We start from the raw sequence: 26,494 nt of genomic DNA on the forward strand, positions 1-26,494 counted from the left end.
TATTGCTGCAGCAAATCTTTAAGATGGAATAAACCACTTTCCAAGTAATGGCTTTATAAGCTTAGACTAGGAAGGGGTGGCAATTGGTTGGAAGGAGTCTCCTGGGTCCCTTCCTATCTGACTTAGTCCCAAGACCTCAAAGGGAATGAGGTATCTCCATGGCAACTGGAGTAACTGCTCAGGGGAGCAAAATCAGGCATTCACTCAGATCGGGGGCTAAGGGATTATGAGGAATAGTCAGAACCTTTCCATGACGTCATTGCTCTGAGGCTGGGCTCCAGCCCTGCACCTGACCCAAGGCAATAGGAAAAGGAAGCTGCAGGTTTCCATGGCCCCAAATAAACACAGCCTGCTCAGGCCATCTGGTGGCCTGGATTCTGGGAGAGGAGGTGGGTAGAAGAGAGAAAGAGACAAGCTGTCCTGGGGTGGAGAGAAGAGCAGCTGGCAAGCTCCTCTTACCTGCTGCTGCCATGAACTATCCACAATGGGGACCCTGGGAGAAACAGGCCAGAACGGGGCCACCTGTTTCCGCAGAAAGATGGGAACTGAAGGCTGAGGCCAGTCTTCCCTTTCCCCTCCTTGGGTCTCTATAGGCTGAGATGATGCTTCAGGGAGGGGACATTCATGGGGGAAGAGAGGAAAGAGGTCATTCCTGGCAGCTGAGGAGCTTGCAGACACCAGCCCTTCTATAGGGCCCTTGAGTTGGGGTACTATTCCTATGTAAGGGGTCCACAGGATTCCCCTTTCTTCTCCTCTGGACTGTCCTGGGTCAGATGGCCTCTTAAAACTCATCATTGGCCGAGCATGGGGGCTCTTGCTTGTAATCTCAGCACTCTGGGAGGCCAAGGTGGGTGGATCACCTGAGGTCAGGAGTTCAAGACCAGTCTGGCTAACATGGTGAAATCTTGTCTCTACCAAAAAGTGCAAAAATTAGCTGGACAGGGTGGCACATGCCTGTAATACCAGCTACTCAGGAGGCTAAGGCTGGGGAGAATTGCTTGAACCCAGGAGGTGGAGGTTGTACTGAACTGAGCTAGTGCCACTGCACTCCAGCCTGGGTGACAGAGCAGGACTCCATATCAAAAAACAAACAAACAAACAAACAAATAAACAAAAAACCAAACTCAGGCCGGGCGCAGTGGCTCACGCCTGTAATTCCAGCACTTTGGGAGGCCGAGGTGAGTGGATCACCTGAGGTCAGGAGTTTAAGACCAGCTTGGCCATCGTGGTGAAACCCCATCTTTAAAAAACCAACAAACAGCCGCCATTTCGTGGACGCCGGGTGAGCTGGAGCATTGGTGTGTGTTGGGCCGGAGGAAAGCGGGAAGACGCATCGGAGTGTGTGGATTTGAGCCTCTGCATTTCTTACCCTAGATCTTGAAATGCATCGTGATTTCTGTCCGTTGGACTGTAAGGTTTATGTAGGCAATCTTGGAAACAATGGCAACAAGACCGAATTGGAACGGGCTTTTGGCTACTATGGACCACTCCGAAGTGTGTGGGTTGCTAGAAACCCTCCCGGCTTTGCTTTTGTCGAATTTGAAGGTCCCCGAGACGCAGCTGATGCTGTCCGAGAGCTAGATGGAAGAACACTATGTGGCTGCCGTGTAAGAGTGGAACTGTCTAATGGTGAAAAAAGAAGTAGGAATCGTGGCCCACCTCCCTCTTGGGGCCGTCGTCCTGGAGATGATTATCGTAGGAGGAGTCCTCCACCTCGTCGCAGATCTCCAAGAAGGAGAAGCTTCTCTTGCAGCCGGAGCAGGTCCCTTTCTAGAGAGAGGAGAAGAGAGAGATTGCTGTTTCGGGAGAGAAATCACAAGCTGTCCCGATCCTTCTCTAGGTCTCGTAGCCGTTCTAGGTCAAATGAAAGGAAATAGAAGACCAGTTTGCAAGAGAAGTGGTGTACAGGAAATTACTTCATTTGACAGGAGTATGTACAGAAAATTCAAGTTTTGTTTGAGACTTCATAAGCTTGGTGCATTTTTAAGATGTTTTAGCTGTTCAAATTTGTTTGTCTTTTGAAACAGTGACACAAAGGTGTAATTCTCTATGGTTTGAAATGGATCATATGAGGCACGTAATACCAAGAATTGTTACTTCACAATGTTCCCTTAAGCAAAATTGAATTTGCTTTGAATTTTAGTTATGCATAGACTGATAATAAACCTCTAAACTCGCCCAAAAATAAAAAAAAATAAAAAATAAAAATAGAAAACCAACCAACAAACAAAAAAACCAAACTCATCATTTTATGTAGATAGGGATTGTGCAATGAGGCCTGGTGGATTGATGAAGCATGGTGGATTGGTCAGGTCTAAGTTGGAATATTTATTTTTTTATTAAAAAAATAGAGGCCAGGCGCAGTGGCTCATGCCTATAATTCCAGCACTTTGAGAGTCTGAGGTGGACAGATCACAAGGTCAGGAGATGGAGATCATCCTGGCTAACATGGTGAAATCCAGTCTCTACTAAAATGCAAAACATTAGCTGGGCATGGTGGCACACGCCTGTAGTCCTAGCTACTCTGGAGGCTGAGGCATGGGAATTGCTTGAACCGGAGAGGCAGAGGTTGCAGTGAGCCGAGATCATGTCACTGCGCTCCAGCCTGGTGTCAGAATGAGACTCCGTCTCAAAAAAAAAAAAAAAAAAGTCCATATCCTAACTCTTGGTAGCTGTGAATACGACTTTATTTTAAAATTTTATTATTATTTTTTGAGCCAAAGTCTTGCTCTGTCACTCAGGCTGGAGTGCAGTGGTGTGATCCCAGCTCACTGCAACCGTGGCCTCCCCAGCTCAAGTGATCCTCCCACCTCAGTGTCCTCAGCAGCTGGGAATACAGTCAGGTGCCAGCTAATTTTTGTATTTTTTTGTAGAGACAAGGTTTCACCATGTTGCCCAGGCTGGTCTTGAATTCCTGGGCTCAAGCAGTCGGCTTACCTTGGCCCCCCAAAGTGCTGGGATTATAAGCATGAGCCACTGTGCCTAGCTAAGCTCGAATATTTCAGTGACCTTGAATTACTAACCTAACCTCTAAGTTTTTGTATCCTCACCAGTAAAAGGGAGATTTTATAGATTGTATAGTCGTCTCATAAAGTTTTTGAGGATAGTAAACACATATAAAACATTTAACACCGTGCTTGGCATGAAGTCAGCAGGCAACAAAAATTAGCTGCTGCTGAGGGATGCAGGTTCCTTAAGGGAACTTTCTTTTTCTTTCACAGACCTGATTACTGTTGTCTTTTTTCCTCTGTAGCCCTGGAGTGGGAAATCCAGGCTGACAAGCTCTATTCCAAACCCTCTTTCCTTCTTCCCTGAGGCAATGGGCAGCGCGCCGCCGTCTCCCTGGAAGGTACTTCCTTCATTGCTTCCCCTTATCTGCCTCGTCCCCTAAAACTGGAGCCACCCCCCAGCTCTCAGCTCAGGATCCCCAGGGAGGGTGGAGGCAGGTCTATTTGGCTGGCTCTCCTCTCCAAATGGTGCAGTGGGTTTGGCCTGGGAGAGGAGAAGAGTGCCAGTTCAGGGGAGGAGAAAATGAGGGAGGAGCCCCTGGGGAGGCAGCAGGGAGTGTCTGTCCACTGAGCAAGGATAAAGTGGTGATCAGGAGGGAAGAGGGAAAGAAATGCATCCACAGGGCAGTTTAGAAAGCTGAGGGAGGCCAGGCATGGTGGCTCACGCCTGTAATCCCAGCACTTTGGGAGGCCAATGTGGGAGGATCACTTGAGTGCATGAGTTCAAGACCAGCCTGGACAATATAGTAAGATCTGGTCTCTGCGGAAAAAACAAACAAACAAACAAAAAACCATCATGGTGGCGTGCACTTGTAGTCCCCGCTACTGGAGAGGCTGAAGGGAGAGGATCACTTCAGTCCAGGAGTTGGAGGCCGCAGTAAGCTACAGTTGTGCCATTGCACTCTAGCCTGGGCAACAGAGCAAGACCTTGTCTTAAAAAAAAATGCTGAAGGGGAGAAGGGCAGCTGGATACATGCCATGGCTTCCTTCCCTTCACCTCTCGGGTGTGATGGCTCCATGTATACATCACCACCTGCTCCCCTCTTGTTGGTGACAGGTGACAACAGGATGGGAAAACCCAACAGCCACTTGCATGCTGCCCTTGTAAAACCCCTACGCTGTTCAGTTGATGTAGTAGGCACAGCAGTTTGGGGCCCAGACCTGGGCTTGCCACATCACATTTTTTTTTTTTTTCGAGACAAGAGTCTGGCTCTGCCGCCCAGGCTAAAGTGCAGTGGTGTGGTCTAGGTTCACTGCAACCTCCGCCTCCGGGGTTCAAGCAATTCCTGTACCTCAGCCTCTGGAGTAGCTGGGATTACAGGTGCATACTACCAAGCCCCGCTAGTTTTTGGGTTTTTAGTAGGAACAGGGTTTCACCATGTTGGCCAGGCTGGTCTCCAGCTCCTGGGCTCAAGTGATCCTCCTGCCTCAGCCTCCCAAAGTGCTGGGATTACAGGTGTGAGCCACTGCACCTGACCCCACATCACACTTACCTCACCTCCTGTGTTTGAGGGAAGTTGTTTCCGTGAGGACAATGGGGGAAGGAGTTTTGGAGGGAAGCCTGCATTTCTCCCCAGCTCCAGCTGAGTCCTGAATCTACTTCCCCGGGAAGACTTTGGAAGCTTTTCCACAGACTCAGGTCATGTGGGCTGGTGGAATTGGGGTCCACAGAGCTGCCTTTTTTGTTTGGAGATGGGAGAGTGAAGAAGCCAGCAAGAAACCCCTCAAAGATTGAGGAGCATTTTCCTCACCGATTTTGGAAGTTACTCAGGCTGCTGGTGCAAGGAGGGGTGGGTGGGGTTGGCAGTGTGAGGTGAAGGAGGATACCCTAGAGGTGTCCCTTTGGTCAAGACCCACCATCCTGTTTTTAGGCTTCCAATATCTGAGCTTGCATAGCAATTCTCAAGTTCAGGATGGAAATTACTAAATCTGGAGAGAGCTGGGTAGAGCATGGGAAGTTTGAAAAAACATTATCATTTTGCATTTTTTTTTTCAGTCCAAGTCTCACTCTGTTGCCCAGGCTGGAGTTTAGTGGCATGATCTTGGCTCACTGCAACCTCCACCTTCCAGGGTCAAGTGATTCTCCTGCCTCAGTCTCCCGAGTAGCTGGGATTACAGCCACCAGTCACTATACCCAGCTAATTTTTTGTATTTTTAGTAGAAACAGGGTTTCACCATGTTGGCCAGGATGGTCTTGAACCCCTGACCTTGTGATTTGCCTACCTAGGCCTCCCAAAGTGTTGTGATTACAGGTGTGAGCCACTGCCCCTGATGCATTTTTTTTTTTTGACAGAGTCTCACTCTGTTACCCAGGTTGGAGTGCAGTGGTGCCATCTTGGCTCACTGAAACTTCCGCTTTCCAGTTTCAAGTGATCCTCCCACCTCAGCCTCCCAAGTAGCTAGGATTACAGGCATGCGTCACCACGCCTGACTAATTGTTTTGTATTTTTAGTAGAGACCAGGTTTCACCATGTTGGCCAGACTGGTCTCAAACTCTTGACCTCATGTGATCTGCCTGCCTCAGCCTCCCAATGTGCTGGGATTACAGGTGTGAGCCACCGCACCCGGCCTATCATTTTGCATTGAGGAAAACAGAAGACCCAACAGATTGCACCTCCAGAACAAGAGGGAGGCTGGTGCAATCTGGGTGATGGGGACCCCTTCAGAAGACGAGCCCCTCTATGTACCAAGGAAGAATGGGAGTGGTGAGGCTTTTATGTATATGGAAGAGAGGTGTGGGGATTATTAGCTTGAAGAACACCAGGAGATGGCCTTCTTGTCATTCCTGTGACTGTCCTGTGTCATCAATGGGTGGTTTCCCAAGGACAGATCAGCTTCTCCATCCTTCATGGCCCCTCAGGGTATCAGTCCGGCCCTGGACTCCCTGCAGTGGCTTCTCATTGCACTGAGGAGGCCCGAGCTCTCCGTGCAGGGCCCTTGGGAGCTGGCCTCCACCCTCTGCCCCGGCTGCTCCCTGGGCCTGCACTGGTCTTCCCCGTTGGTTCCTCCCCAGCCTTCAGGTTTCAGCTTCATCATCACCTCTCCAGCAGCGCCCTGACCATCCTCGCTTAGCATTTCTCAATCTTTTTTTCCCATGATCGCCCCCCCGTTCCCACCTCAAAGAGCCTATTTAGACATTTTCTCCCAATTGCCAATTCCTCTCCCAGGAATTTTAGTAACACTGTATATCTCTTCATGTGCTGTATTTATATATCTAGATATGATTATGTAAGTCTTTTTTGTTTTTTTAGACAGGATTTTGCTCTGTTGCCCAAGCTGGAGTGCAGTGGTGTGATCATAGGTCACTGAAGCTTCGACCTCCCAGGCTCATGATCCTCCCACCTCAGCCTCCTGAGCAGCTGGGATTACAAGTGCACACCACCATGCTCTGCTACATTTTTGTAGAGAGGGGTCTTGCTATGTTGCCCAGGCTGGTCTCAAACTTCTGAGCTCAAGTGATACACTTTGGCCTCCCAAAGAGCTGGGATTACAGGCATGAGCCACTGCACCAGGTCTATTTTTTTTTTTTTTGAGATGGAGTTTCGCTCTTGTTACCCAGGCTGGAGTGCAATGGCGCGATCTTGGCTCACCACAATCTCTGCCTCCTGGGTTCAGGCAATTCTCCTGCCTCAGCCTCCTGAGTAGCTGGGATTACACGCATGCGCCACCATACCCAGCTAATTTTTTGTATTTTTAGTAGAGATGAGGTTTCCATGTTGACCAGGATGGTCTCAATCTCTTGACCTCGTGATCCACCCGCCTTGGCCTCCCAAAGTGCTGGGATTATAGGTGTGAGCCACCATGCCTGGCCCTATTTTTTTTTTTTTTAGACGGAGTCTCACTCTGTCACCCAGGCTGGAGTGCAGTGGTGCGATCTTGGCTCACTGTAACCTCTGCCTCCCTAGTTCAAGCGATTCTTCTGCCTCAGCCTCCCAAGTAGCTGGGACTACAGGCACATGCCACATCTGGCTAATTTTTTTTTTTTTTCTATTTTTAGTAGAGACAGGATTTCACTGTCTTAGCCACGATGGTCTTGATCTGCTGACCTCATGATCCACCCACCTCAGCCTCCGAAAGTGCTGGGATTACAGGCGTGAGCCACCACACTGGGCCGATTTTTTTTTTAAACTTGGTTCACCCTGTTGAGTTCACGTGCTCTAGCTCAGGTAGCACTGCCCTCCTGCCCTGATTTTTCCATCATGCTATCTTTTGTTTGTATATTTTGGGTGGATCTCCCCACACCAGAATGTAAACTCCAAGGGAAGAGGAGCCCTGCTGAGTTGTTCACCATGTATCCCTAGGTGGCTCACAATAAATATAGAAACTTCTGCCTAGGCCTGCTATTTGGCGCTGTTCTGTCTCGGAGAAGTGGGACCCAGGATGCTACCCTCTCCCGTGGCTGGGTGTGATGCAAGGCAGGTGTGTGAGATACACAGAGATGGGCCATTTCTGCTTTTAGAATACTGGTGCATTTTTTATTAAAGAAGAGAATAAAGCATTTGTAAATATATTTCTCTCATGTATACTTCAAAGGTGACGCTGGTCTGCCACTACAGAGCTGGGGAGCAAACAGGCTGGAGCTCTTCCCCCAACCCCTCCACACTCCTCTCCCCCAGAAAACAGAGACACATGGAGGGCAGGGAGCTGCCTAGCCCCAAAGACAAAAGTTTCCAAGTTGCATGTACAGAGGGACGCAGTCACCATCCGTTCCCATCACAGAGCCACCCAGAAAGCAGGTGGTGTTTCCAGGAGGTCAGGGATGCTTGGTAAGAAAACCCCTTTACCCATTAGAAATAAATAAGGCATGAAGGTTTCCACTGGGCTCCCGGTGCAGAGGCCAGGGCCCCTGCCTTCCGCTGACTGTATGGCTCCTCTGGTTTCTAGGGTCTCAGGAAGGGCGGCAAAAGGAACTAGAAGCCCTGGAGGACTGCTCAGGGCAAGCTGGGGACCTGGGTGTCTCTTAGCTGAACCTTGACTCTCTGACATCTTGAAGCAAAACCCCTGACTCCGCTGGGTCCTCAAAAGCCCCCCACAAAGGTGGGAGGTTAAGAGCAGGCAATATATGGGAGGAAGGGAGTGAGGGAACATGTTCCTTAACCCCATCCCAATTCAACACGATGCAGCATGGGGTAAAAATCCCAGTCCCCAGTGAAGGGGAGGCAGGGGTGGACACTGGGACCACTGGCTGGTAGTGCATGTCCAGAATATTCTGGGGGCTGCAGACATGACCTGTGCCAGGGTTGGCCTGTGGGGAGTGTGCAGTGAATGAGACATCATGGTCCCTGAGATGGGGCAAGCACAGAGAGGACAGGCAGAGGCCAAGCTCGATTAGTTGGAGGCAGTATGAAGGGATGGGGGCACCCCACTCTCCCGGCCCTTGGCAGGCTTAAAGCCCAGCAGGGATTTCTGGGGCTGGAAGCTGAGGAGGCCGGCTCTGAGGGACACAGTGCGCCGCTCTGTGGAGGGGCTCCTTCTGACTAGCTACAGATCTGCGGTGGGCCCGGGGTATCCAGGGAGAAGCCTGTCCTTGGCAGGGCTGGGTCAGGGACACTCTGGGCCCAGCTGAGGCTTCCTGCTCTGCCTGACGGGGACATGTCTGACCTGGTCAGGACCCTGGGAGTGGGACAGCTGGTGCTAAGGAAATATCAGCGCATCAGGGCTGGGGAGAAGCAGTAGGTGGTCCAGGAAACCCCTGAAACAGCTGCCTCTGGGGTCCCCTTTCAAGTGTTTCCAGTTGTGGCAAGGGGTCAAGGAGACCTTGCATTGCAAATCTCTTAGAAAAAACAAACGTAACCAAAAAATTTAAAAAAGCCAACTGATCCAGAATGGCTTTCAGAAGCCTGGTCACCAGCTTGAAGGTGAGGCGCAGGGTCAGGAAGCCGGGGGCTGGGGGAGGTGGGGGATCCCTGGGGGAGTGGGGACATTTGGCTTTGAACTCTGAGCTGCGCCTTTGGGCTGGCGCGAGGTGGCCAAGGGCTCCTGGGAGGCAGGACGGGTGGGCTGCCTCTGCTCGGCAGGGAACATGCTGCGCTTCCGGATCAGGGGGCGGCGTGCTGCGGTGGCCGGCCGCTAAAGGGTGCTCGCTCTCTGGAGGCTGCACCGCCCGGGCCTGAGGGACCCACAGCTTCCACCCTGAGGGAGGCTGCAGGCCGGGCAAGGGTCACTTGCTGCTGTGCGTCTTGACTTTGGTGGCGTTGATGTCAGCCTTGGTCTTCTGGATCCTGGAGAAGATCTCCTTGAAGAGTGCCTTGTACTCGGGCTGGCTCTGCTCCAGTCGCTTGTCCACGGCCTCCACGTGCTGGCTCAGGCTCTTCTCGCCCACCTTGGCCTCCCCCTGGCCCTCTTCACCCCCCCGCAGGTCCCTCCACGAGCTGTCCCGGGAGATGGGGCGCGAGGTCTGCACGCCGGCGTGCCGCACCCCGGCCCCGTGCTGCCGGCACTTGCTCAGCAGCTCCTCATACTTCTCCAGCAGCGCGTGGTACTGCTCGTCTACCTCCCGCAGGATGGACATGCCCCGCTTGCGCACGCTGTTGGCGTGCAGTGTGAGGTTGCCTGCATGCCGGCTGGCTGGGTCTTTGGCCACGATGGCGTTGAGTGCGGTGTCGCTGCAGCTCTTGCGCACCACGTGGCCTGGGGAGGCAGCCGGCGAGGAGACGCCGTCCTGGGCACCCGAGTCGTCCCCGCGGCCGGGCTGGGGATCGTCGGCCTCAGGGGCCTGCGTGAGGGGTGCGAGCAGGGCCTCGGCCAGGTGGTCGTCCGGGCCCAGCAGGTAGGTCTTGGCCTGCTTCATCTGCTGCAGCTCCAGCAGCTCGGCCTCCAGCTCCTGCACGCGCAGGCGACAGGCTTCCTTCTCGCACAGTTGCCGCTCCAGCTCCGAGTACTCCTGCAGCACCGCCGTGTACTCGCGCTCCGCCCGCTCCTTGCGCTGCCGCTCCTGGCTCACCTGGGAGCGCAGTGCCCCCACCAGGGTTTGCAGCCGCTCGTTCTCCTGCTCCAGGGGTCGCGGGCCCAGCTCCAGGGAGGAACTGTGCAGGCGGAAAGCATCCTTGCACCTGGTGGGGAGCCAAGGGGGATGGGGGCGGAGGAGACGGCAGTGGTCGCGGCCAAGGCCAAGCAGCCCAGCCAGGGCGCTTACATCTCTCTCGTTCTCTGGGCTGAAATACTGTTTGCTCCTCTCCGCTGGCTCTCCACTCTCCTCCACCCTTCTCCCCCTGCTCTCTGCCCCCAGAGGCTGACCACCACGGACCGCCTCTGCCAGGTCGCCTCCTTCTTTCCTGAGCTTGGTCCATGGGAGGGGAGGCACTGGCTAGAGGTCCGAGGCGGAAGCAGAGGCCGTGGGGTGTATTCTCCCTGGGCTCTCCATGCTTAATGGTGGCCAGGCAACCCTCTCCATGCCCCCTCGGTGCTGGTAACCTCCCTTCTCCCTTGCTCTTTGAGGCCTAGGGCTGGTAGCAGGTCCTCTCTGCTGCAACCCTGGGGCGCTACAGTCTCTCAGTGGTTTCCCTACACCCTGCCCACACCTCTTCCTCATTTAACTTCTCCATTACTCTGTGTAAGGGACTGTTTCCTGCCAGGACCCTTATTGAAACACCCACTACGTATGTAATATGTATTTTTCCATTAAGTGGTTGTCTGGTCTTAGATTTAATGGGAATCGAAAAGCACAGTGGGGTTACTCCTTCTGGGTTAGCATCCTGGCTGTACCTCTTACTAAACAGGTGACCTTGGATAAGACACATAACCTCTGAGCTTCAATTTTCTCATCTGGAGAACAGGCATAATAAAACACCCCTGACAGTGTTACAATAAGAATTCAATCAGCACAGTGGCAGCACACAGCCAGTGCTCAGTAAACGCCAGCTGCTATGACTATCGTTAGCAACAGGACCAGTCTCCCTGATGGCCTGGATGATGCACCAGCTCTCATTTCCCCTGCTGCCTGCCGCCTCCCCTTCCTCCCCTGGCTGGCAATCCCACAGACAGGAAGCAGCACTCTCACCTACCGGGGGCTGGTGCATAGCTCCTTGAGGCAGGGGAAGGTATGGATGGTACGCCTGCGTTCGCGCTTCTCCCGGAGCACTCGCAGCTGTTCCAGGCCCCTCAGTTGCTCCACCTGGGCCTGCAGCTCTTCCACCTGAGCCTGGAGGCACTCAATGGTCTCTGTCAGCCTGGGGATGAGAAGGTGGATACATAAATGAAGGACTTTAAGGGGATGGGGTCAGTGTGCCTCACTGCAGCCCTGGCTCCCTGAAGATGGAGGGATGTGGGTAGGGGACAGACAGGTACCCTTGAGCTGCTGTCTGAGGTAGGGTGGGGAATTCTCTGCACGCCCAAGGACCCGCCCTTCTTTTATACCTACAAGGCAAGCTGATCACATCCCCTCTGTGCCACCTCAGTTACTTGTCACTCCTCTATCACTTATTGTCCTGCATTGCCATAAAATATTTACATGTCGGCTGGGCGAGGTGGCTCACACCCGTAATCCCAGCACTTTGGGAGGCCAAGGTGGGCTGATCACCTGAGAGTGGGAGTTGGAGACCAGCCTGACCAACATGGAGAAACCCCGTCTCTATCAAAAATACAAAATTAGCCAGGTGTAGCAGCGCATGCCTGTAATCTCAGCTACTCGGGAGGCTGAGGCAGGAGAATTGCTTGAACCCGGGAGGTTTACGTGAACTGAGATCATGCTATTGCACTCCAGCCTGGGCAACAAGAACAAAACTCCATCTCAAAAAAAAAAAAAAAAATTGACATGCTTCCCTCCTCTTCCAGGCTGTGAGCTCTCACAGTGCAGGACGATGCCTTTGTTTCCCCATTGTGGCATCCCCAGTGTCTAAAACAGAGCCTGGTGCATAGTTGGTGCTTAAAGCAAGGTTGTGCCCTGAATGTTAAATCACACAAAATCGACAAGGGCAAGCTGACCTTCCATCCCAGGTTCCTAGGGAGAGGTGCACGAGTCACGCCCACCAGCCCACAGGCCCACGTGTATACCCAACCCTGGGCTCTCCTTCGCCCGGCCCCCAGCCCTCAGCTGGGCCCTCACCCGTGGATCTTCTGCTGGGCAGCCTTACTCTCCAGCACTAGCTTGTGGTTGGTCAGCTCCAGGTCCCGGGCCGTCAGGTCCAGCTGCTCATAGACTTTGGCGTGCTGCTCGTTCACGTGCCGCAGCGTGTCCAGCTGCTTGGTTAGGTACTGGGGGCGGGAGGACATTGAGTAACCTTTTAAGATTGGGCAGGAGCAAATGTCTCTGCCTAGATGCTCCTCCTACTTCTTTTTTTGTCTTTTTTCTTTTCTTTCTTTTTTTTTTTTTGAGACAGATTCTCGCTTCGATGCCCAGACTGGAGTGCAGTGGCACGATCTCGGCTCACTGCAATCTCTGCCTCCCAGGTTCAAGTGATTTTCATGCCTCAACCTCCTGAGTAGCTGGAACTATAGGTGTCTGCCACCATGCCTGGCCAATTTTTGTATTTTTAGTAGAGACAGGGCTTCACCATATTGGCTAGGTTGGTATTGAACTGCTGATCTCCAGTGATCTGCCTGCCTCTGCCTCCCAAAGTGCTGGAATTACAGGCATAAGCCACCATGCTGGCCTCTTTTTTTTTTTTTTTTTTAACTTTTAAATTCTTTTATAGGCTGTGAGTGGTGGCTCATTCCTGTAATCCCAGCACTTTGGGAGGTGGAGGCGGGTGGATCATAAGGTCAGGAGATCTAGACCATCCTGGCCAACATGGTGAAATCCTGTCTCCACAAAATACAAAAAGCTGGGCGTGGTGGCAGGTACATGTAGTCCCAGCTACTTGGGAGGCTGAGGCAGGAGAATTGCTTGAACCCGGGAGGCAGAAGTTGCAGTGAGCCGAGATTGTGCCACTGCACTCCAGCCTCAGCGACACAGGAAGACTCCATCTCAAAAAAAAAATTATTTTATTTTATTTATTTATTTTTAAGACAGGGTCTCCCTCTGTTGCCTAGGCTGGAGTGCAGTGGCACAATCACGGCTCACTGTAGCCTCAACCTCCAGGCTCAAACAATCCTCTCACCTCAGTCTCTTGAGTAGCTGGGACCACAGGTGCATGCCACCATGTCCAGCTAATTTTTGTATTTTTTGTAGAGACAACATTTTGCTACGTTGCCTGGGCTCAAGTAATTCACCCACCTAGGCCTCCCAAAGTGCTGGGATTACAAGCATGAGCCACCACGACCGGCCCCTCCTCCCCCTTTTAAGGACAAGTTTGCTTTGATGTGTCTGTCTTTAGCTGAGTGGGGTTAAAAAATGGCGGTTCAGGCTGGGTGTGGTGGCTCATGCCTGTAATCCTAGCACTTTGGGAGGCTGAGGCAGGAGGATCACTTGAGCTCAGGAGTTAGAGACTAGCGTGGGCAACATGGTGAGACCTGGTCTCTATTGAAAAAAAAAAAAAAAAGGCCGGGCACCGTGGCTCACACCTGTAATCCCAGCACTTTGGGAGGCCAAGGTGGGTGGATCCCTAGGTCAGGAGTTCAAGATCAGTCTGATCAACATGGTGAAACCTTATCTCTACTAAAAATACAAAAATTAGCTGGGCGTGGTGGCGTGCACCTGTAATCCCAGCTACTCAGGAGGCTGAGGCAGGAGAATCGCTTGAATTGGGGAGGTGGAGGTTGCAGTGAGCCAAGATTGCACCACTGCACTCCAGCCCGGGCAAAGGAGCAAGACTCCGTCACAAAACAAAACAAAACAAAACAAAACGCGGCACAATAGGGCTGCCTGGGATAGCTGTGTTATCCTTGTATGGGACAGCACGGTTGTGAACTGTACCAGGCTATTGGGCCACAGCTGTGTCTGATAAGCAGGTACTTTATTCTTTTTTTTGAGACAGAGTCTTGCTCTGTCACCAGGCGCCAGGCTGGAGTTCAGTGGCACAATCTCGGCTCACTGCAATCTCCGCCTCCTGGATTCAAGCAATTCTCCTGCCTCAGCCTCTCGAGTAGCTGGGACTACAGGCGTGCACCACCACGCCCAGCTAATTTTTGTAATTCTTTTAGTAGAGATGGGGGTTTCACCTTGTTGGCCAGGATGGTCTCGATCTCTTGACCTCGTGATCCGCCCGCCTCGGCCTCCCAAAGGGCACTTCATTCTAAGTTGCATAAAGGCACGCACAGGCCAAGGGGCCCCTGAGGGGTGTGGGCAAGCACATGCAGGGCCCTCACCTCGATCTCCTGCACCTGTTCCTCATTGGTGGAGTACATCTGCTGCAGGGACCCCTCCAGCTCCTTATTCCTCTCCAGCAGAGTCTTCCCCAGCTCTGCAGCTAAGTGCAAGTCTAGGACAAGAGAAACAGGAGCATGAGAACAAAGCAGAGGACCCCCGTCCATGTTACAAGCATCTTCTCTAGGTGACCCCAACGTAACCAAGACACTGGGAGCCTCCAGGCCTGGGAGGAGAGGTAAGACAGGAGCTAAGCCTTTGCACTGATTGTTATTTCTGCCTGGAATGTTCTTTCCTGACACCGCCAGGACTTACTCCCCCTTCTTCTTCAATTCTGTGCCTGTCACCTCCTTAGATCTTTCCCCAACCACTTGATTCAAAGTCACACTGTTCCCTGCCCTGCATTCTCTCCCCTACTTCATTTTTCTCCTTAGCATTTAGCACCATCTAATTTTCCAAGCAAGTTACTCCTTTATCTTCTTCATCTCCCCCAACTAGCTGTGAGCTCATGGGGCAGGTTTTTTTTTTTTTTTGGCAACCCCAGCTGTTGCATTTTTTTTTTTTTTTTTGAGATGGTGCCCAGGCTGGAGTGCAGTGGGTATTCGCAGGTGTGATCATCTACACTGCAGCCTTGAGCTCCTGGGCTCAAGCGATCCTCCTCCCTCAGCCTCCTAGGGCAACATAGTGAGACTTCATCTCTATTTAAAAAAAAAAAAAAAAGGTGGTGCAATAGGGCTGCCTGGGATAGGATCCCTTGAGCCCAGTTCAAGGCTGCAGTGCATATGATCTCGCCTGGGAATAGGTGTGGAACTATAGTACTGGTGGCTGGGACTGCAAGGGTACTACAAAATTTTTAAGAACTTTTTGTAGAGACAGGGACTTGTTATATTGCCCAGGCTAGTCTCAAACTCCTGGCCTCAAGTGACCCTCCTACCTTGGCCTCTCAAAATGCTGGTATTACAGGTGTGAGCCACAGCACCTGGTGGAGCAGGGATTTTTATGTTTTGCTCATGAATATCCCCAGGTCCCAGGACAGTATCTAGCAGAGTCAGTGCATAATTTGTCTTTTTGGAAGAATGAGTGAGTGATTGACAAGAGCATGGATGGACACAGGGGTGAGGTGCCATGGGGTGATAGGCAAGGGAGAGCTTCACTCTCCCTGGGAGGCTCAGGCAAATGAGCAGCTTCCGAGTTGGACTTCGAAGGGTGAATAGGAGGCTGGGTGCAGTGGCTTACGCCTGTAATCCCAGCACTTTGGGAGGGTAAGGTGGGAGGATCACTTGAAGTCAGGAGTTCGAGACCAGCCCAGCCAACATGGTGAAACTCCATCTCTACTAAAAATATAAAAATTAGCTAGGCATGGTGGCGCAAGCCTGTAATCCCAGATACTTGGGAGGCTGAGGCAGAAGAATGGCTTGAACCTGGGAGGCGGAGTTTGCAGTGAGCCGAGATCGTGCTACTGCACTCCAGCCTGGGTAACATAACAAGACTCCGTCTCATTAAAAAAAAAGGGGGTGAATAGGAGCTTGCTGAGAGGCAGAGAGCAGAAGGGCTTGCTGAATGTTAAAATTGGAAGAGGATTCAGAACTCTTTGGCCCAACTTCTTGATTTTATGGATAACAAGCAGGATGGCAGGGTGACTTAGCCATGGTCACCTGGCTGGCTTATGTCCATGCTGGGGGGAGAATCCAGGTGTTTTCCTTCTGGTTGGGTACCATTTGACCCTAGTGACATGTGCTCCTCTCTCAAACCTTCTCCTTTCCCTGGGCAGCAGAACTATCCTCTTCCCCCAGCAGCCCTGTAGAACCTTCCCTCCCCGACCCCAGTCCAAGGGAAATGAGCACAAGTCAGAAAGGCTGGGAAGGAATTGTCCTGTTTTTAGGGGGATGTTGTGGGGGATGGGTGGGTAGAGAGGAGTTAGAAGGAAACGGCAGATACTAAAATCCCTAAAAATTCTCTTTGTGGGTCTGAGTTGTTTGATGGTACCTAGACATTTGGAGTAGATACAATCCTCCCAACACACATATGTATATTACATATATTTATTATATTTTGTTTCTTTTTTGCTTTTTTTTTTTTAAGATGGAGCCTTGCTTTATCTCCCAGGCTGGAGTGCAGTGGGGCAATCTCAGCTGTCTGCAACCTCTGCCTCTCAGGTTCAAGCCATTCTCCTGCCTCAGCCTCTCAAGTAGGTGGGATTACAGGCACCCACCACCATGTCCAGCTAATTTTGGTATTTTTAATAGAGACGGAGTTTCACCATGTTGGTCAGGCTGATCTCAAACTCCTGACCTCAAGCAACCCAACCACGTCGGCCTCCAGAAGCGCTGGGATTACAGGCATGAGACACTGCGCCTGCACTGTTTTTCAAAGAGGCAGGGTGATAAAAATATTAGAAAATTGATTGTGGTGATGGTTGCACAACTCTGTGAATACAATAAAAACCATTAAATTGCACACTTTGAATGAGTGAATTGTGTGTTAATTAAATCTCAATAAAGCTGTTAAGGAAAAAAAAAAAGATTTAGGCAGCTTAATCCAGAGACAGAGAAAGGTGAGAGAGGGCGGGTTTTTAAAGAGTTTGTTAGAGCAGGCTCAGGCTGAGTTCACAAGACTGTTTTCTTTCAAAAACATCTTACCGTTTTTCATAAGGCACAATTGATGTAAAAATAGTCAAACAGTACAGAAAGTTTAAAAACTGGTGATTTAGGCGGGGTGAAGTGACTAATGCCTGTAATCCCAGCACTTTGGGAGGCCAAGGCGGCTGGATCACTTGATGTCAGGAGTTCAAGACCAGCCTGACCAACATGGTAAAACCCCGTTTCTACTAAAAACATAAAAATTAGCCAGGCATGGTAGCGTGTGCCTGTGGTCCCAGTCACTCAGGAGGCCGAGGCAGGAGGATCACTTGATCCTGGGAGACAGAGGTTGCAGTGAACCGAGATTGTGCCACTGCACTCCAGCCTGGGCGACAGAGAGAGACCCTGTCTCAAAAAATCCCCAATAACCTCCCCTCCTCAAAAACACACACACACACACACAAACAACAACAATAACAATAACAACAACAAAAGACTGATTTAAAAATTATAGGCCAGGCCAGGCCAGGCATTGTGGCTCATGCCTGTAATCCCAGCACTTCAGGAGGCCGAGGTGGGAGGACTGTTTTAGTAAAGGAGTTCGAGACCAGCCTGGGCAATACAATGAGACCATGTCTTTATAAAAAATAAGAAAATTAGTTGGGTGTGGTGGTACACACTTGTCCCAGCTACTTGGTGAGCTGTCATTGTGCCACTGCACTCCAACTTGGGTGACGGACAGAGCGAGACCTTGTCTCTCAAAAAGAAAAAAAAAAAGCAAACTGTAGACTGGGCATAGTGGTTCATACCTATAATTCCAGTGCTTTGAGAGGCTGAGATGGGAGGATCGCTTGAAGCCAAAAGTTAGACTAGCCTGGGAAACAGCAAGACCCCATCTTTTTTTCTTTTTTTTTTTTTTGAGACAGTCTCGCTATGTCTCCAGGCTGGAGAGAAGTGGCCCAGTCCTGGCTCACTGCAACCTCCGCCCCCTGGGTTCAAGTGATTCTCCTGCCTCAGCTGCCAGGCGTGCGCTACCACACCCAGCTAATTTTTGTATTTTTAGTAGAGAAGGGGTTTTGCCATGTTGACCAGGATGGTCTCAATCTCTTGACCTCCTGCTCCACTGCCTCAGCCTCCCAAAGTGCTGGGATTACAGGCGTGAGCCACCATACCTGCCCAAGACCTCATCTCTACAAAAAAATTGCAAAAATTAGCCAGGCATGGTGGTGCATGTTTGTGGTTGCAGCTACTAGGGAGGTTGACGTGGGAGGATTGCTTGAGTCCAGGAGTTTCAAATTAGAGTAATCTATGATTGCGCCACTGCATTCCAGTGAGACAAAGCAAGACCCTATCTCTGAAAAAAAGGAAAGAAACTAATTAACTTTGTTGTACAAAACACTTTGTGCAAATCACCGCGCAGTTCCTTAGGACACAGAATTCCTTAAACAAAGGGTAGGTCTAGGTACCTGGAACAAATGGTAGGTCTAGAAACAGAATTCCTGGGACAAAAGGTAGTCCTTCTTGAGGCATCCTGTCAAAAGACTGTCCAGGAAAGCACTGGTCTGTTTCACTTTATGAGGCTGCTTCTTAAAACAGCTCTCAATCTAGGCTGACGATGTAAATCAGATCAAGACCTGTAAAGGCAACTCTACTGGGGCCAATACGATGTGGTTCAGGGATCCAGCTCTCTACTGCTTTCTCTTTTTAGACATCGCGATAGTTCTAGGGTCCCTGGAGGATGGATGAGCTGTATACTCCTGGACAGAAAGCTTCCTAGATACGGCTGTTTCAGCTGAGCCCTTGCTGTGCATTGGACAGAGGCCTGAGAAGGAATGGCTGGGGAGCCCAAGGGATGTCTTTGAAAAGAAACCTAGACCTGGGGTGGGAAGTTTTCCTTTGGGACGAGCTGGGCAAGCAGTGACTCTCGGTGGGCAGCTGAGGGCAGAGCCTTGGGTCTACAGCCAAGCTGGGGGCAGAACTGGCTTTGCCTTATGAGAGGCAGAGGGCCCTGACCAGCCACTGAGCCTGGACGTGAAAGCCGAGCTGCTTGACAGAACAAATCTGAAGTCTGCTCCTGTGCACAGAGGCGAGGTTTTGAAACAGCCAAAGTGGAGCCTCCAGGGCTGGGTTTTAGCCAAAGGAGGGCCCTGTGTCCTGATGTCTTCTGGAGAAGGAGTGCAAGCTCCTATCCTAGAGCAAGGCTGCAGCCACTTAACCTGGAAAAACAAAAGCAGCTTTCCCAAATACCTACCTCAGCCATTTAAAAAACAACAAAGAAGCAAAATCATAAATCATAGATAAGAACCTTTAGCCTTGAGCAATTAACTTTCTGATGAGGCTGCCAAGAAAAACTAATTATCTAATGCCTGGCGGCTGTGGCTCACACCTGTAATCCCAGCACTTTGGGAGGTTAAGGCAGGTGGATCACAAGGTCGAGAGTTCGAGACCAGCCTGGCCAACATGGGGAAACCCCGTCTCTACTAAAAATACAAAAATTAGCCTGGCATGGTCGTGCGCATCTGTAATCCCAGCTATTCAGGAGGCTGAGGCAGGAGAATTGCTTGAACCCAAGAGGCGGAGGTTGCAGTGAGCCAAGATCACGCCATTGCACTCCAGCCTGGGTAACAAGAGCAAGACTCCATCTTAAAACAAAAACAAAACCAAAAAAATCAAAAACTAGTTACTTAACATAAACCTAGTAAGGGAATGAGATATATGCTGTATGAATTTGTTAACTGTAAATTGGGCGAAAGTCTGTAGGTATCTACAAAGTGTGAAGTTTGATGTAAAGATTATTGAACTGGGCAACATAGAGAGACCCCTGTCTCTATAAAAAAATTAATTAGCTGGGCTGCTGGCGCACACCTGTAATCCCAGCTACTCAGGAGGCTGAAACAGGAGAGTTACTTGAATCTGGGAGGTGGAGGTTGCAGTGAGCCAGGATCGTGCTACTGCACTCCAGCCTGGGCAATGGAACGACTCCATCTCAAAAAAAAAAAGAAGATTAAACTATAGCTCTGTGCTATGTTACGTGTGTGGCATAACTCAGGACTCAGGAGCTGGGCAAGATTGCCTTCAGTTTGTGATGAAAGAGTCATGCTATCTTTCTGTTTTCCATAGTGGGGCTGAAATTCAGCTCATCCCTGAACAGTTTCCACTAGTTGAGATATACATGAAAAAGATCAAAGGGCTACCCTTCTAAATGTTTCCTCCCTTGGAAACTGTTACATGGTCTGCAAAGAGGCCATTGCTACTGATTCCACTTCCTGCCGTGGGTGTCGGAGGACACGCTCCATGTGAGTGGCCTGCATGGAGCCCCTGCAGCTTAGCTAGAGTGCAAAGCCACCGAATCAGAGGTAAGGGAAGAAAGGCCGAGTGCAGTGCAACGTCTTGCCCCCCCTTCCAGGTGAGTGTCTGCGCTGTGTGTATATTTCTAATGCTGGCAGGCCAGGGTGGTATACCAACCTATACACCAGAGACATCGAAGGTTGCCCTTTGAAGGCTGTGAACCGACTTCAGCCAGCTAGTGATTCAGGGATGGGCAGAAAGAGAAGCAATGGAAGTTGTAGGGGGTGGAGAGGCAGGTCTCAGATCATTTTAGGGAAACTGGATCACAGTGCAAGCTAAGCTGCTCAAAGCTCACAGGAGGGATCAGGGAAGAGTCTAGAAGTTGTAGAGCAGGGTACTGAGTGGAGCCAAGTGCTAAGGAGAGGACACCAGCTAGCTGAGGGCTGGTGCTTGCTCCAGGCTCAGAGGAGAGAGGTCTCGGAACAGGAGAATGAGGAAGCTGGCTAGGCATGAAGTGGACACGGAGTAACAGCCTGTCACAGCTAGATGAATGGGACACACTGGACCAAACCGGGAAAGGTGCTAAGTCTGGGCTATGGGTTTGAACTGTGCAGGTCAAAATTAAAAAAAAACCAAAACATTAAGTCTGGGCTGGCACCTCCCCTGCCTGGACCCTAGGGTTTTCTGGAGACTCCTTCAGGAGGATTTAGTGGTTTTACATGAAGCAATACCCCAGAGGCCTGAGAAGGACTGTCTGGGGAGCTCAGAGCCTGTCTTTCAAAAGAAACCTAGAGGCTGGGTGCGGTGGCTCACGCCTGTAATCTCAGCACTTTGGGAGGCCGAGGTGGGTGGATAACCTGAGGTCAGGAGTTCGAGACCAACCTGACCAATGACCAACCTGACCAACATGGAGAAAGTCTGTCTCTATTAAATAAATAAATAAATAAATAAAAAGAAAAGAAACCTAGAAGGCCAGGTGTGGTGGCTCATGCCTGTAATCCCAGCACTTTGGGATTACAGGCTGAGGCAGGTGGATCACCTGAGGTTGGGAGTTTGAGACCAGCCTGACCAACATGGAGAAACCCCATCTTTTCTAAAAATACAAAATTAGCTGGGCATGGTGGTGCATGCCTGTAATCCCAGCTACTCAGGAGCCTGAGGCAGGAGAATTGCTTTAACTGGAGAGGCAGAGGTTGCGGTGAGCTGAGATTATGCCATTGCACTCCAATCTGGGCAACAAGAGTGAAACTCCATCTCAAAAAAAAAAGAAACCTAGAAATCCCACTGTCCCTCACTGGCTGGGGCACCATAGATTCCAGAGCAGAGAGGTGGCAAAGGGACAGGGGACATGTACAGGGAGGACGAAGGTAAGGGTGTGGGCCCCAGGCAGTAGACATGAGTACCACCTGGCAGGGCCGTGGGGTCCTATTCTCAGCTCCAGGCCATGACTGTCAGCCACTCTGGGTTCACAGAATCAGGGTCAGGTCACTTTTGGGGTAACTGGGGTGGAGGCAGGACCCCCCTCCTGTTGCCAGGTCAGAGCTCTCCCAAGGCTGAGGACTCAAGGTCAGCAAGGCAGGCAGGGAGCATGGGTACCAAGGACTTCAAATCTGTGACTCAGCAGCTGCCTCTCAGCCTGGAAAAAGGAACTCACAGGGCCTGCCGTGCCTGGTCCAAGGTGGGGGAGGGAGGCGGGCCGAGAGATGGAGTGCCAGTGCTTAATAATTCATGGCTTTTTCTATTTTCACAGGTGCTCGTGGCAGTGAGCAGAGGGAACAGTGAGAATTTAGGACCTTGCTTGTCCCCACGGCCGCCTTCCACCAGGACAGAGCACCGAAGTCAAACAGGATCTCTTCAGTCAAGCTTCTGGAAAGTGGAATCAGGGCCTGTCCTTGGGGCAGGAGGAAACAGACGGGAGGGGAGACCAGGTGGCTGGCTGAGAAAGCCGTTTCTGGGCCACTCACAGGCAACCAGGGAGCAGCTGTGTGGAAGAGAATTTGGGGGTTGGGAGATGCAACAGGCCTCTGACACCCAATATGGCTGGCCTTTGGCCCTGGTTCCGTCCCACCATCCAGCTCTCCATGCCTGGCCCCTGGGGCACAGAGCGGGCAGGGCCCATGGGAATGCCTCAGTACCCGTGTCTGATTCTTCCTTCAGCCCCTCACTCCTCACTTTCCAGCCTTCTAACGTCGCTCTATGACTTGGTTACAAGCATCCCTTCCTCTGAATGCCTCCTTCCCTCCCTCTCCTGGGGAGTTTCCAGCTCAAAAGGGCCTTGGCATAAACCTTTCTGAGTCTCTGCTGTCCCTGTCGCTGGGCCTACAGCTGCAGAACCCCTCACACTCTAACACCATTGTGAGTTTGATCCTATTTCTATCTCCTCTAATGGAATGTAGAGTCCTCTGAGGGCAGAGACTATGTCCTCAGGCTCAGCACAGCACCTGGCCCACAGCAAACAAACATCCAGCTTTTGCTGGGAAGCTCCAGTTTCTTCTGAGACTGTATCATTTCTGCTTTCCCTCCTGGTTCCTGGCCTTTGGCTGCCAGGCCAGGCCGACAGCTGCAGACCAGCAGGGCCAGAGAAGCAGGGGTCTGCAGGGCCCATCCCTCCCCCAGCACAGGTGGAGTCTCAGATACCTTTCTTTCTCAAGAAGCTGCACATCTCTGCACATCTCCCACCCCTATGCCCTGGCTCCTTTTCCATATCTGGGCCAGGAACAGTGCCAAAGGCTTCATTAGGGGTGCAGGAATTAAGTGAGACAGCAACAATATTAGCATCAGCCTCCCTGAAAACCATCTTTTCAAGAACTCAGCTTCCAATCTTTCCTTCCAAGCCTGCCTCTTCCAGGAAGCCCTCACCACTGCTCATAATACTGTGCCACCCGCCAGGTGCAGTGGCTCACGCTTGTAATCCCAGCACTTTGGGAGGCCAAGGCAAGCGGATCATTTGAGGTCAGGAGTTCGAGATCAGCCTAGTCAACATGGTGAAACCCTGTCTCTACTAAAAATACAAAAATTAGCCCGGCATGGTGACACGTCCCTGTAGTCCCAGCTACTCAGGAGACTGAAGCAAGAGAATTGCTTGAACCCAGGAGGTGGAGGTTGCAGTGAGCCGAGATTGTACCATTACATTCCAGCCTGGGTGACAGAGCGAGACTCTGTCTCAAAAACAAAAACAAAAACAAAAAAATACTGTGCCACCTGCAGTTAGTTACAAGCCTGCCTCCTTCACCTGCCAAGGTATACTTTCAGGGTCAGGGTTGTGACTATTCCCAGCTCCCAGGATGGTGCCTGGTACTTAAGGGGAGCCTAATAGGTGTCCCTGGAAAAATTTAGTGCCCAGGATGGGAGCAGGCGTTGTCACAGTGTGTGGGGATGTGTGTGTGTGTTTGAGGGGGGCTGTATCTCATTCCAGGCAAAGGAGGCTGAGGCTAGAGTCCAGGGCACAGACCATGACAGGGTCTAGCCCAGCATCCCCAGTCCCACCCTGGTCTCCCCGAGGCTATGCTTAACCCTGGTCCTGAGCACAAGGACAGAGCCTCATCTGCCAGCCAATCTTGGCCATGTGGGGAAGTAGGTCAGGGGCTGCAGGATCTGGGTAGCTGCTGCACATGAGGGCAAAGCCAGCCCTCTGGGGCCTTGTGGATGGAGACCAGGCTGTGGGCATATCACAGTAGGCCACGATCGCACAGACTGCAGCAGACCTGTGTCCACACCCACCTAGCTTGCTGGAGACTGTGAGAAGGTCACTTCTCCCTGGACACGTTTCCTCCCCCCTTCCAGCTCTCACCATCCAAGAACGAGGCATCTTGGGGGAGGAGAGGGTAGACGAACTCCACTCCAGCAGGCCTCCTCCTCCTTCCTGTCCCAACAGCCCCACCCCCACTCCCAGTGATGTCACTTCGGCCACCTCATCACCAGCTTCTAACCCCCTTGCAGTCGCCCATTAGGCCCTCAGATGGCAGCTGTGGGCAGCGGAGGTGGATCCCTCTTTACTCTGTCTCTCATCTGGCACACTGGCCGGAATTTCCGAACCTTGACCCTCTCCAAACCAGGAGCCATTTGCAAGGGGACCGGGCAGGGGAGGGCTAGGCGACTCCCGACTCTCGAAGGCAGATGGGAGACTCGACTTTCTGCTTCTTCACCGGCAAGGACCCGGCACCACTTCTCCCTGAGTAGGAAGCAAGTTAGGGAAACTTTCTGGGAGTCTTAGAGCTTATAAATCCTGGCAGGGACGGGTGCTGCTGGCTTTGGCGTGAGATAACTTCCCTCTACACACGCGCCACCCTTCCAGCCAAACATGACGAAGGAGCCGCCTCCCGGCCTCCAAAGACTCCCAGCCAGTGCTCAGGCCCGTTAACAATACCAGGGGCGGCTGGGCAGTTGCTGCCTCCAGGACGGGGTGGGCGAGCTGGATGACGGATGCCCTGTCGTCTGGGAAAATAGGAAGAGTGCCCCCTGCCCCCCACTTTTGCAGGTCTCCACCCGTCCGGTCCGCATCTTCTCGGGCAGCGCCCCCTCTCTCCACGTCCGGGTTCTCCAGACGCGTCGCTCCTTCAAGTCGGGCGCGCCGGGTCCAGCCCAGCCCCTCCCGGGGTGATAGCGCCCAACAATGGAGAAGCGGACAGGGGTCACAGGGCGCTCCCCGCCTTCCTGCCCCCGGAACCCCCGCGCTCACCCTGCTCCAGGTCCTGCTGGTCGTACCAGGGCTCCTCTTCCTCCGCGGAGAAGTCTTCCATCCCAGCGGCTCTCCGCATGGCCCGGCAGGCGGTTGGCGGGTGCTGCGGCAGCGCGGCTCAGGGCCGGGTCGCGCGGCCCGGGACAATGCGGCGGAGGCGGGCCGGGCCTCCCGCGTAGGGGACTCGGGCTACAGCGCCCGCGCCGCGCCCCCTCGCCATCGGCCGCCCCTCGGGCGCCCACGCGGGGCCTGGCGCGTTGCCGCGGTCCGGCCCGGCCGGGATCCCGTGGAGCCGGGGGCGCCGGGCGGGCAGCGGCGACACAAAGGGTGGAGGGGCGGGGACAGCGGGTGGGACGCTGGCAGGGAGGATCCGGGCCCGCAGGCGGGTTTGGGGCGTTAGGAGCGCGCGGGTGCCGCGGGGGGCGCCCCCCGCCCGGCTTGGGTCCGCACTGCCCCTGGCCCGCCTGGCGACACCCGGAGCCGCCGCTGCATCTCGGTGGAGCCCGCCTGCCGCTTGCGGAGCCCCGCTCCGCGGGGTGGGGCCGGCCGCCGCCGACCAATCAGGAGGCGCATGCAAAGATGGAGGCGGGGCCGAGGGCGGGACCCTCTTGTGTCCTGGTCTGGGAATTCCAAGATCAACCCTTTCGTCCTCCCGCCACGACCGATTCAGTTTACGTTTCTTGTCTGAAATTATGTTATTTTAGAAGTTGTCGTCTCGTAGATCTCTGTAGCAAGAATATTGTCTCTTTTTCACAGCTGGCTACTCAGCTCCTAGAGCAGGCTGCTCACCAGTCGGGTGCGGTGCCTCACTCCTGTAATCCCAGCACTTTGGGAGGCCGAGGTGGGCAGATCGCCCTAGGTCAGGGGTTCGAGACCAGCGGGGCCAACACGGCGAAACCCCGTCTCCACTAAAAATACAAAAGTTAGCCGGGCATGGTGGCGCATGCCTGTATTCCCTGGTACTCGGGAGGCTGAGGCAGGAGAATCGCTTGAACCCGGGAGGAGGAGGTTGCAGTAAGCCAAGATCACGCCATTGCACTCCAGCCTGGGGAACAGAGGGAGACTCCGTCTCAAACAAACAAAAACAAACAACAGGCTGGTCATTGATACATTGCATCGTCATTCTTTGAATGAATAAAAATTTACAGTTGCCTTTGGGAACTTGAGTGTTTAAGTGCCTGTGACTGGAAACTACAGGCCTACAGTGGCAAAGTTTGAGGGTATTTTACCTGCATTAGAGGTTCTGTTTTCTTTTCCTTGGGACCCGTATCCTATATCCAATTATATCCATTAAAACCATACATATTTGCATCTGTCCAAGCATTCTTTCCTTAGAGGAGTTTTCAGACTCAAGCATTCATGTAACTCATTTTTATTGGGACCCATAATGTGCTGGTGCTATTGAGAATCTCTGAATAATGTTGTAATACATCCAACAAACAACCTGTATCCAGAATATAGAAAGAGCATCTACATAGTCATACCCAACCCAGTAGAAAAGTGGGTAAAGGATTTGATCAGGCAATTCACCAAAGAGGATATACAAATAACCCAATAAACATGCAACAAGGTAATCAACTTCTTTAGCCATCAGAAAAATGCAAATTAAAACCACAATGAGGTATCACTAACCAATCACCAGAGAGGTTTTAGGAAAAAAAAAAAAAAAATGGCTGGCCACAATGGCTCACGCCTGTAATCCCAGCACTTCGGGAGGCTGAGGTGGGTGGAATATGAGGTCAGGAGTTCAAGACCAGAC

General features: G+C 52.1%; 2 protein-coding genes across 2 annotated transcripts; one reads left to right on the forward strand and one right to left on the reverse strand.

Moving 5' to 3' along the window:
• The first annotated feature begins 1,268 nt into the window (after nucleotides 1–1,268).
• LOC105718141 (serine/arginine-rich splicing factor 3-like) lies at nucleotides 1,269–2,175 on the forward strand. The gene has a single exon (XM_064369165.1). It carries the CDS (start codon nucleotides 1,383–1,385, stop codon nucleotides 1,875–1,877), a length of 495 nt encoding a protein of 164 aa, XP_064225235.1. The 5' UTR covers nucleotides 1,269–1,382; the 3' UTR covers nucleotides 1,878–2,175.
• A 5,279-nt stretch (nucleotides 2,176–7,454) lies between these two features.
• Nucleotides 7,455–25,229, reverse strand: CDR2L (cerebellar degeneration related protein 2 like). Its single transcript, XM_012453745.3, has 5 exons — nucleotides 24,736–25,229; nucleotides 14,193–14,305; nucleotides 12,052–12,200; nucleotides 11,012–11,176; nucleotides 7,455–10,060 (listed from the first exon to the last, which is right to left on the reverse strand). Exons 1-5 carry the CDS (start codon nucleotides 24,812–24,814, stop codon nucleotides 9,169–9,171), a joined length of 1,398 nt encoding a protein of 465 aa, XP_012309168.1. The 5' UTR covers nucleotides 24,815–25,229; the 3' UTR covers nucleotides 7,455–9,168.
• Between the last annotated feature and the right edge of the window lie 1,265 nt (nucleotides 25,230–26,494).

This window comes from Aotus nancymaae, unplaced genomic scaffold (genome assembly GCF_030222135.1).
Source record: "Aotus nancymaae isolate 86718 unplaced genomic scaffold, 86718_ANA_hifiasm-v0.15.2.pri h1tg000089l, whole genome shotgun sequence".
Taxonomy (NCBI): Eukaryota; Metazoa; Chordata; class Mammalia; order Primates; family Aotidae; genus Aotus; species Aotus nancymaae.

Excerpts from the sequence above, each read along its gene's own strand:
- LOC105718141 (XM_064369165.1), top strand. The coding sequence starts at position 1,383 with ATGCATCGTGATTTCTGTCCGTTGGACTGTAAGGTTTATGTAGGCAAT.
- CDR2L (XM_012453745.3), bottom strand. The coding sequence starts at position 24,814 with ATGCGGAGAGCCGCTGGGATGGAAGACTTCTCCGCGGAGGAAGAGGAG. Across the intron at positions 14,306-24,735 it reads CCAGCAGGACCTGGAGCAGG|ACTTGCACTTAGCTGCAGAG; the intron begins GTGAGCGCGGGG and ends CTCTTGTCCTAG. Across the intron at positions 12,201-14,192 it reads AACAGGTGCAGGAGATCGAG|TACCTAACCAAGCAGCTGGA; the intron begins GTGAGGGCCCTG and ends TCCCGCCCCCAG.